We start from the raw sequence: 11,304 nt of genomic DNA, 5'->3' as shown, positions 1-11,304 counted from the left end.
GATGCAACTCTTATTGCAAGATGCTTTGGGCAACTATCTGCTTTTCTACAACTTTGACTACTTTAATTTCTGCATTCTTTATTGAAGATGAAAGGAATGGACAGTGGGAAACAAGACACAAGTATAAGGGGAGACATTGTTTGATTACTATGATCTTTTTGTCTGCTTGTGTTAGTCCCATTGAACCAATGACATGGAGATGTGGCCCAAATTCATACAACTACTTTTTTTGAGTTATAGTCCACACTAAGCTCCCACTATGATCGGAGTTCCAGACCAGAAGGGTTTATTGTATGTAGATGGGGTTTATACTATGCAAGTGCAAATTAACAGCCAGATAAAAAGGCTTAAAGTTCCCTTAGAAGTAGAGAACAGTAGAGGAGAAAACATTGGCACCACAAAATTTGACTCCAATTTATTGATACAGTTATTTCCAAAGAACAAAATAATGATTCACTACATATGGTATAAATTGTAGCCAGACACACATAAGAAACTTATATAAATACTAATATCTGAGAGCTTAGTTTCTCAGTGTTTGTGCGTAGCATGTGAGACCGATAATTGATAATAAACTTTTTGGCTTCACGTAGAGATTATCTTCACCTCCTCAAGGCTTTATGTTCACCCACTAGGCAGATGCAGGTGTTGCTGAAGCCGCAGGTGTTTTACCAACAGATAATTGTTGCATTTGACTCGGCTGTTGACGCTGCATCTGGAACATATTATGCTTTACTGGCGTCTGTTGTGTCATGTTATTAGGCAACCGTCCTTCCTCCCTATGTTCCCCAGCTGCAAGTTTTAGACGTTGGACTTCTGCAGTTAATGCCTCATGCAGAGCTGCAGCGGAAAGCTTAAGTTATGAATATCCATCTTTATGGGTAGGTGTATCAGATGTTCATAGAGTATCAGCATATCTATACGTCTTGAATGTCAAGTATAAAATGCGCTTTGGACCTTGTCCCTGGTCAATCCAAGCAGGCATGACTAGAACAGTATAACTTGTCCTGCCTTCAAGATTAATATAAACGTATCCTAAGGTAATCAAACAAACACAGGCAAACCTGTTCTTGGGAAAATATAATGTTTTTCAAATACCCTTAAGACTTTATGAGCAGAACTGGGGAACACAATAAAATGGGCACTGTTATAGAGAGAACTAAGTAATAAAGACGAACACAAACAGGTCCTGCTGGAACATCTTACTTCTTTGACTGTCGGTGACACAGCATTTGGTAATATTGAAGTTCGGATGCTTTTCAATAGGAGATGCTGATGTTGTGGAACTGTTAAAGAAAATCATGCCTCCTGAGTAGGCCAGCTCGTTACTGGTTAGAATCAAATATTATTACTAAAACAGGTACATCAAATATTTTGGTTCTCTGACTCGGGTTTTTCAGTTCTCAGTGAAGGAAATTAAAATCTTCACATTGCTTACATTTTGATATTTCCAACCAACCAAACATAAGTAACCAAAGAGTTATTGATTGTGCATCAATTTCACATAGCATTGAGTTATTATTGTGAACTTGGATCCCTAATTACTTTTCCATTATCTCATAGGCTTCCCTCACACAAAAAGTATGTTTCCTATTTGGCTTCCTTCAGAGTATTCTTCGCCTATCTTCACAGAACTACAATGGATTTCTACCATCTCTCTCCCCGTCTTCCTTCCAGCAGGCCATAGTCCTTCTCCCCCTATTTTCACCTTTCAAAGGCACTATATGCATTGTAAACTAATTTATTCTTCTCTTTCGCATCTCATATAAAAGTACTTCACGAAACCCATCTACTTAACTATGAGTTCACGGCAACCATTAAAATTCCCTTCCTCCCAAATTCTTCAAACGATGGCAACAAATTCAATATGTACAAGGCTAGAGCCATGAAGCTCAAATCAGGCCAAGTTCCAAACTTTTCTTTTTATAAAACTTAAATTTGCAAAATTCTCTTTCTATAAACTTATTATCCAGCTGTATTCAGTAAACACCTAATTATTTCTAAACTTCTCCAAGTTTTTTTTTGAAATAGGTAAACTTCTCCAAGTTTTATGAATTTGATTTTAAGAGGTTAAAAAAAAATACACATTAGAGTATATTCTAATTTATAAACGATTATACTATGGAACATATTATATTTCATATACTACCCATATGCAAGAACTAGATACCTTTTTGCAACACACTAGGGACTTGGGAAACAAAAGAAAAAAGAAATTGGAAAGGTAATACCATCTCTAAGCTGAGCCTGTTGTTCCATGGCTTGGATGCGGAATTTCAGCTCACTGTTCAGGCTTGAAATCTCAACAAAATTTTTCTGTAACAAGAACGAAAATCCAGTAAACAGACTGAAGTTCATAAAAGAAGCATTGAAGGCACACCACAATATTTTCTACCGGCACCTGCAGGATGGTAACTTGTGTGGATAAGGTAGTTGTTTCTGTCTGTAGCTTTTGAACCTTGTGTTCCAATTCTGAGATGTAACGCGTTTTACGCTCCTTGGATCGAGCAGCAGACAGACGATTAGCCAGTATCCTGAGGATAAAAACTATCAGGTATAATTTGTATACGTATCACGCTCTTTATTTATTTTTTCAATTTTTAATGGATAACTCAAGTTTATGCTTCTTAATGGGATACAAATATAAACTAGAATACATTAGCATCTATTTCCATACCTTTTAGCACGCTTAGGATCTAAAACTGCAATCTCAGCAAGTCTTTCATCTGCCATAATCTTCTTCATCTCAGCTTCACTAAATTCAGCATTTCCGAAGTCAAGATTGTGCTTGCTCGAACTTTCATTTCCTGAATTACTTGGTGAAAGCTGACCAGAACGCATCACCAGAGAAGTTGGTAAGTTTGGTGACTCGTCGCCATAGTGAAAATTTCCAATAGCACTATCCATGGAAAGACTCCTAAAGTGACGTGCAGCTGGAGCAATATTCGCATCAGCGCTCCTCTTGGTTCCTTCCCTTAAACTTGTTGGTTGGATACTAACAGTATTCCCTTTCATAACACTTTCTGCTTCATTATTGCTGCTCTCACAACCGCTTAGCTTTGTCCCACTGACAATGCTGTCCTTATCTCTATCCTCCGTGCCAGAACCGTTCAATGTCTCTATATTTTCCAAATTCATGTAGGAAAACAACAACTCATCTGTAACCTCTCCCTTTGGTTTCCTCTCATCAATCTTTCCATTGCTATCCCCAAGACTCACTGCTCTCCCAAAAATCTTCTGACCACTTATAGGCATCAACAGAGGTGAAGACTGAATCATAGCCGAGAATCCCAATGGAACATCACTATTAGATCGACGATGCCCCTTCCGAGGAGGAAGACCATCCCTCGTAAACGAAGACACAACTCCTAGACCTTGAGAATTCACATCTACTTCCTCCATAGATATATCCTTCAAGCTAGAATGACCCGACACCATCCCCGGCTCACTAGGAGGAAAAGGACTCAATGGGGGCAAACAACTATTCGAGAAAATACTCGATTGAGATAAAGACCTCACATGAGAAGCAGCTCCAACACCAAAATTATGACCACTCATAGGTGGCTTAGAATTAGACTGAGCCATCAAAAATCAACAAATAAACCCGCAAAAAGATTCAATTTTTCCGACACCCCAAATGCTATTTCTTCGTAATAATCAAAGAACTTCAGCAATTCTCATCAAATTAATCAAAATTTCAGCTCCCAGAAAAACCCTAGATAGAAAAACTCCTTAAACCCCAAAAAAAAACTGATTCAACCCAATCCAATTCAACTAATCAATTTCAGCAAGCACAAAACCCCAAACAACAGATGAACGAATAACAAGATTGAGAAAAACAGAGCAAGGAAGAAAACGGAGTACCTGAAAGTTTAGAGTCAAAATTTAAAGGAGCTACAGTTGAATGTGATGAGAGACAAACGTGCAAACATTGATGAAAGTGAAGTTGTGGGGGGTGGGGTTATAGAGAAAAAAAATGGGATTTTGGAGAGAAGGTGAATTTCCCGCTGAAAATGGCGGTGATTACGGTTGAATTTGTAAGAGAAAATGAAAATAACTTGTACTAATATGAAAGAGAAGAGTAGAGGAGAAGTGAAAGGGACAAAAACGTTGTCTTTGCACAACAAACAACATGGATATTTTACTGTGTAATTTTATAAGTGTGGTCTGAAAAGAATGAGATATATGCAAATCTTATTTTTACGAAAGAAAATTATTTGAGATGGTTCAAAATAAATAATTTTTTCAAAGTTAAAAGAGAATTATTAATTTTTTTCTACAAATATCTTTTTTTAGTGATATTTTTATAATTCAAGAATGGTTAAAAAGGTAATTATGAAAAGTATTATTTAATTTGTGCATTTAAATATCTTTTTAAAGATATATGTCATCTCTCATTCGCTTTATATGGATTAGAGAAAATAATATTTACTTCCTTGTCCGTTTTAAAAATAATGAAATAGTTTAATTTGGCACGAAATTTAAGAAAATAGATACTCCTCTCATTCCTATTTATATGTCACTAGTTTATATTTCACGTCGCTTAAGAAATTAGGTATAAATACTCCTCTCATTCCTATTTATATGTCACTAGTTTAGATTTCACACTACTTAAGAAATTAGGTAAGTTTATCATTGTACCTTTATTTAGTTTTTCTTAAAGTCAAATCTTCAATTGAACATGAATTAATTTATTTTGATTAATTAATTTGAACAATGAACATGAATTATTTACTTAGTTTTTCTATATTGGTCAAATATATATATTTTCAAGGCTAATAACTAACTCTCAATGGTAAAATAGGAAGAATAATGTATTTTATACATTGATTTTGTATAATGACAAATATTAAGGATCATCTATTTTAGCCTTTTAGGATAGGACGACGTATAAATAAGAACAAAAGGAATACTCTTTTATGGTCCTTAATTAAATTTATGTCAAATATATCAAATGATATTTAATCTTGTGACCTTTAGCATACTGCAAAAGGCTGAAATTGAAATATTATAAAAAAAGAAAAGGAACATTTAGAAGAAAAAAAACTAAAACGGAAAGTTGGTTATTCTTTTTTAAATGAGGAGAGTAAATAATGATAATAATAATTAAAAAAAAAAAAGTGAAATGAAAAACGATACACAAAATATATATAAAAATATTAATAACGACAAATAATGTAATAATCACAATATAAAAACTAAATAATAATTAAAAAATAAATAAAAGTTTATGAGAATAATGTGTGATCATTAAAAAGGACAAAAACTTTGTATTTTACATAAATAAATTAAAAAATGACGGGCCGTTTTATATCCAAGTGCAACAATGCTACGCGCTACGACAAAATCAGGATTTTCTCCGATGTTGACTTAAAATTTGACATTTTTTATATATTTATACTTTCACAGCAAATATAAAAATCATATTTGTATGTTATAGCTATAATTTGCATAATTGCACTTCATAACAAACATAAATATGTATATTTTCGTTATACATATACAAAAGAAAATAATTGTATATAATTTGTTTCTGTTCCGGTGTACATATACAAAAGATCAACTGTATAATCTGTGTTTGTATAAAGCGAGAAAGAGAGAAAGGCAAAAGAGAACTGGGCAGGGAAATATTTGTATTGTATAATTATAAGTGTATATGACGAAGATATATGTATTTGCACGAGTATATACAATTTTCTCTCGCTTTATACAAACAGAAACGTAATTTATACATTTATGTTTGTATAAGCGAGAGAGGCGAGCGAGATCTGGGAGAGGGGAACGAAAATATATGTATATATACAATTTTCTCTCGCTTTATACAAACACAAATACATTTTATACATTTGCGTTTGTATAAAAGTGAGAGTGGCGAGCGAGATTCACCAGGAGAGATGCGAAATAGCAACAGTTTGATATGAGGTACAATTAAATCAAACTATGTTTATAACATTTAATTTAAATTAATAGTTTGCTATTATATACAATTTTCCCTTTATTTAATTAATCGATATTTTCAGATTTTGGTTCACTAATATGAATTCGTGACATGTAAAACTTGTTAAAGTAAAGTTTCCTATAAAAAAAATTCTAATTATGTTGTTTAAAGCAGTTTGTACGTATCTTGATAAAAAATTTTGGATTATTTATTATCAAATAATTTTGTAAGCTGATGTTGGACAAAAAGGAAAAGAATCACCTAGTAATTTTTTTTTGTCTATGTTGGTAGTTGAATTTGAAGTCTCATGATTTTCTATCTGCTTTATTGATCACTAGATTATCGAATTTGAGATCTCATGATTCTCAACTTACTTTACTGATTATTAGGCATGATTCGTGGATGCAAATGATTCTTTTTCCACCATTCAAGTCATGACTTGTCAAATTTAAATTCGTGTTGTGTATGTGACGTCCATGATGGAGGACGAATAGAAAAGAAGGACTGACAAACTTTTAGATTAGCAATCTTTTGAAAAAGTGATGCATATTACACTTTAGATGAATCACGCATCAAAAATATGTAGCATAAATTTAAATTACACACAAACTCTTTTAGTTCAATAATAATGTAATCCGAGAAACAAATATATATATATATATATATATATATAACTTGTGAAAAGTATATTCCATCCAAAAAAAAAAATTGGTTTCATTTTGATACTCATTTCATTGGCATTTAACAACTTTACTCCACTCAATGGTGTATGAAATTATGCATTTAAAGCCGGCCCAACTCAAAGTTTACTGTGTGGAATCTTTTTTGACTAATTTTGTGGAATATCACTTTTGCCAACTTGAACAATTGTAAAGTCCATCAATCATTGAAATTATCATCATATTTTGTAAGAAAAAAAAAGAGAGAGTGTATTCCACGAGCTAATAAGTCATAGTTTAAATATAAAATTCAAGCTTTTATTGGTTTAGGTACGGAACTCAAGAAAATGAGATAGTTTAAGGGCCTGTTTGGATTGGCTTTTGGCTTATGACTTATAAGCCAAAAGCCAAAAGCTAGGATTTAAAATAAGTGCTTATAAGCACTTTTTAACTTTACCCAAACACTTCAAAATTGCTTAAAAACTATTTTGGCTTAAAATCACCTAAAATAAGTCAATCCAAACAGACACTAACTATGTTTTTTTGCACTTCATTTTAAAAAATAAGTCAATCTAAACAGACTCTCAATTTGTTTGTTTCTTTATTAAACTTCAAACAAGAGAAATTGAGGTATCATTCAACTAGGGAATACTAGTAGCTCGGCTAGTTGGCTACATGATGTTTCCCCTCTATTTTCATTACGAAGATGTATCACATCAGTATCCATCGCTAGTCCACCTGATTTTACTCTATGTAACGCGATGGACGTATACATAAAGATTATATCGAAATGTATCGATATTAGAGGTTATGATATTTCAAAAAGATATCATCAAATCATGAATTTCAACCATTGATGATCTTGAAACTAATAACTATAAACAGAGGCATCATACTAGACATTCAATACATTTAACATCAACGTTGTGCAACCGAAAGTATCCTGAATACAGGCTTCTTTACAGTTATCTCTCGTTGATCCAACTCCGAATCCAGGTGGATGAATTAACCACAGCTAACATTTTAGAACGATGACAAACTTACATAGGGGCTAAAGGAATGTGATGAACGGTAAACATAATATGTAAACGATGTTGAGGTATACCGTCCTAGATTGAAGACTTTGGAAGCATTATTTGATGGTGATGTAGCGATTCGTCCCATGCTTTGCCCAGTTGTTCTTAAGATCAACTGGATTTGATAGATCATGGCCTTCAGCTGCCAGGCGACTAAGCAGCTTGGTGAACGCACTTCCACTCATTTTTCTACCACCAATTCGAGCATGTCGTTTGTTGGGAACAGCTGGTAGAGGATACATCGACAAATTGGTTGTGCAACATGAAGATTGCCAACCTCCATTTCCCCATTTGTAGCAAGGTCTTAAGACTCCGGTGCAGGAACAAACTGGGACTGGCATGGTTGTTTCATCGAAAGCAACTTGGTTGAGCCCGAGGTCCTGATCCTTCCAGTCGGGTTTTGACACAGCTAACTGTCTGTTAAGGTCATCGCTTGCCCCGACCATCTCTTGTGCACCCTTCCACTCCGGAGACTTGCCATATGTTGTTTGGTTAAGATCTTCAGTTTCCCTTTTTACTTTCTTTGATGCTTTTGGAGTCTTCTTGGAACCTGTCACTGCCTTTGGCTCCTTAGCTCTTTTGTTTCGACGGGGCTTTGCTGGCTCCGGAGCAGGTGGGGAAACTGGTATGGCTTCAACCATGTGCATTTCTCTGGGGTTATATGTTGGTTCTCCCATATGTGGCTGGTGATGTACATGTTGCTGAGGATGGTGCATATGTTTCACTCCACGGACAATCTGACCACCAGTCATAGCATTTTCACGATACTGAAGTGTAGCAATGGCATTATCCCGTTCCATGATGGCATTATTTCGTTCTGCTATTGCCGAATCCCGCTGCAGGATAGCCATGTCACGCTCTGCCAAGGCAGCCTTTTTTTCAGAAAGGGCCAGATTCCTCTCTTGTATGGCAGCATCTCTTTCTGCCATGATGGCCATTATCTGCTTCATTGATGGCTGATGCTGCATCAACCACTGATACATGGAAAATTTAGCACTTTTGACACGAAGCATAGACATATATATATGTGAAAATCCCGAACGTTTCAATAGAACAGTACATTTTGAACCCGTAACTAACATAAAGGTTGAAACCATCAAGTTTAAATTGAGGATCCACCTTTGTTTACAACACATGGGAATCGTACTTAAGATCCAAATTAAGAAACTAGACTTGAGCAATCAACCTCAACTCCTGCTACATACCTGACCCTGAGGCGGTTTATGCCTTCCATTATCGCGATTCCCACTGTCATCCATACGATATATGCAGGTAGTTATTGTCAAAATAAGCGTCAGCCCTCAATCCAACAGAACTGACATATACTCATCAAGAAAAAACCAACACCTGTAGCCAAAAGTTAGATAATCAAATAGGTCACAGCTTCTTCATGGAAGGACAGTGTCCCTGAATACCCAACACAGAAATTGAAGTGCAGAAAGTAAATGACACAACTATCTTTAAGGGATCTTCACACAAATAGCCGGGCAGATTTACTGTTTACTTTATCTAGCTGATATACATTGATTATTCACGATCATACACATATATACGTGAATTATATTGTACACTATATTATACATCTGCAGCCTATTTTTAGTTTAGTCAGTTGGGTGAATGGCTATTTAGTTAATTCTTATATTTTATAGTAGTTGTGTCCTGGTGTTGTACCTACATCTAGTTTTCCTTGGGTTACAAGGGTTCCATTAGATCTTTCAGATTCAAGTTGATTACAACCACGACGGTTTTCTTGCGCTCACCACGAATGTCTACAACTTTGGTTTTTTCTCGTTAACCAACAATGATGATCAACACAACCGCTCAATTTCTCCTTTTCTCTCTATCTTATCTAGGAAAGCCCGGTCCACAAAGCATCTCGCATTCATGTTCGGTCCAGAGAAGGACCGCACCACAAGGGTTGTGATGTAGATAGTCTAACCTAATAGAAATATTAGTAGTTGCTTCCACGGCTCGAACACGTGACCTATAGGTCACACAAAGACAACTACCATTGCTCCTAGGTTCCCCTTTTTCTCCATATTATACAACATCATAGCCTATATAATCCCACAAGTGGGTTTTGGGGAGGGTAGAGTGTAAATAGGCGTAGCGTCCGTAGGCGTTACCCCTACCTTGACAAATAGAGAGGTTGTTTTAGATAGAACCTCGGCTCAATGGAAAAGCATATCAAAGCAGATCGACCTTTCTCAAATAATTAAAGAACACATGAGCAGAAAGAATCAAGAGTCAAAGCCTTCACCTTTAAATGCTCTTAACAAAAGAAATAAGGGAAATATAAGAGTTGCCAAAAAGGGAAAAAATCCAGCATAATTAATCCATTACATTTCACGAAGCATGCACATATATGAGCTTTGAGTGAATAAATGAATCAATATGACAAACTTACCAACTACCAACAGTTCAAATCTGCATTCTCTTAGTCAAGGCTGAATCATAAAGAACCTGAAAGACAAGCACTCATCATTAGCACCGTCGACCCTAAAGAAACATAAGGAAGCAGAGATGAGAAAAGAACACAAGATTTGTAATGCTTTGGTCATGTTAGAAATACACATATGTTGTTCCATTAGACACCGGACATTAGAATAATCCCGAACTTCATATAAAAAAACACCATCCCAAAAGAGGAAAATAAAAGCACATATTAGTTACGACTTATGGAAAGCTAAGGCAATCACAGGAGCAGATTTCAACAGATTGGCAAGACATAAAACGTGTAAAGTTAAATTCATAGGAGTTGCTGAAAGGAAGAACAAATATGAATAAGCTAATCCCGGATGAGAGTATGGTGTAAAGTGGAGACCAGAAAATTGCCAATAAGCCTGTGATCTAAAAAGCCATTGGAAGATTTTGGCACATTAAACCAGCATGATTAACTCGTTCTATTGTGCTAAGAAGATATCACCCCAATTATGTACAAGTTCAAAACTATTGTTGGTGCTAAGTTATCTAATTTGCATGGAAAGAATATGTATTTAAAGAAAAAGGGAAGAAGCTTAGCTGTTTCATCTAGTCAGTTTCATCAGTAAGACGAAAACTGATTTCAAGATAAAATCCAAGCTAAAATACAGATTGAAAAAAGAGAATTTATGCAATATTCACTTCTGAAACAACATTGCACCATAACTCATAATTCTTGATTGATTGAGACAAAATGATTACATAAATACAGCTTAATTCCATATCAGACTATCAAGGGCCAGTACGAAAAAATGGAAGCTCCATGTTGCCAATTTGGTATGATAATCTTGTAAATGGCAAACTCTTAAAGAGTTGAGATAATCTTGCAAATGGCACTTTCTTAAATGAGTGTGGTCTCTTCATCGAAAACATGAATGATCAATTCGGACATATTGCAGTTTCTACAACATGTTCCTCCTGACTGGAACTAAGTGGCAGGTCTATTTACAATAATAAGTATCTTCCTCATGCTAAAAACTTGCAATAAGATGGACAAAATCAGTAGTCATTAGTTATCTTCCAGTCATCGAGAAATTCTGCTTCAGGATAAACTTGAACAACAAAATACTTATACCAACGCTAATCAATAGCCTCAAAAATTTCATTATAAGATGCAATTTAACCTAAAGAGTAGCTCATAAACACCCCC

The 11,304-nt window shown here is 35.1% G+C and overlaps 2 protein-coding genes across 6 annotated transcripts in view; both read right to left on the bottom strand.

Moving 5' to 3' along the window:
• Positions 1–365: 365 nt before the first annotated feature.
• Positions 366–4,079, bottom strand: LOC102588100 (probable transcription factor PosF21). Of its 2 annotated transcripts, XM_015306416.1 has the most exons (5): positions 2,678–4,079; positions 2,402–2,534; positions 2,232–2,316; positions 1,207–1,308; positions 366–840 (listed from the first exon to the last, which is right to left on the bottom strand). In XM_015306416.1, exons 1-5 carry the CDS (start codon positions 3,583–3,585, stop codon positions 632–634), a joined length of 1,437 nt encoding a protein of 478 aa, XP_015161902.1. In that variant the 5' UTR covers positions 3,586–4,079; the 3' UTR covers positions 366–631. The 2 variants fall into 2 exon arrangements, with proteins under 2 accessions (XP_015161902.1, XP_006342019.1); XM_006341957.2 differs by lacking the exon at positions 1,207–1,308 and having other exon boundaries at positions 376–840; positions 2,678–4,076.
• Positions 4,080–7,438: 3,359 nt separating this feature from the next.
• The window catches only part of BBR/BPC3 (protein BASIC PENTACYSTEINE6-like), a 5,390-nt gene continuing 1,524 nt past the window's right edge, over positions 7,439–11,304 (bottom strand). For 3 of the 4 annotated variants that reach the window (XM_006341956.2, XM_015306391.1, XM_006341954.2), the window contains exons 2-4: positions 10,081–10,136; positions 8,879–9,020; positions 7,455–8,647 (exon numbers count right to left, since the gene is read on the bottom strand). In XM_006341956.2, the coding sequence (XP_006342018.1) occupies positions 7,730–8,647; positions 8,879–8,932 (972 nt within the window). In that variant the 5' untranslated portion in view covers positions 8,933–9,020; positions 10,081–10,136 and the 3' untranslated portion in view covers positions 7,455–7,729. Of the gene's footprint in view, positions 8,648–8,878; positions 9,021–10,080; positions 10,137–11,304 lie in introns of those variants that run through there. The other variant, NM_001288435.1, reaches the window with a different exon arrangement.

This window comes from Solanum tuberosum, unplaced genomic scaffold (genome assembly GCF_000226075.1).
Source record: "Solanum tuberosum cultivar DM 1-3 516 R44 unplaced genomic scaffold, SolTub_3.0 scf00032, whole genome shotgun sequence".
NCBI lineage: Eukaryota > Viridiplantae > Streptophyta > Magnoliopsida > Solanales > Solanaceae > Solanum > Solanum tuberosum.
The sequence above is the reverse complement of the archived record's forward strand: the minus strand, read 5'-3'. Positions and strand labels throughout refer to the sequence as shown.

Excerpts from the sequence above, each read along its gene's own strand:
- LOC102588100 (XM_015306416.1), bottom strand. The coding sequence starts at position 3,585 with ATGGCTCAGTCTAATTCTAAGCCACCTATGAGTGGTCATAATTTTGGT. Across the intron at positions 2,535-2,677 it reads GATCCTAAGCGTGCTAAAAG|GATACTGGCTAATCGTCTGT; the intron begins GTATGGAAATAG and ends TTTTATCCTCAG. Across the intron at positions 2,317-2,401 it reads CACAAGTTACCATCCTGCAG|AAAAATTTTGTTGAGATTTC; the intron begins GTGCCGGTAGAA and ends TTCTTGTTACAG.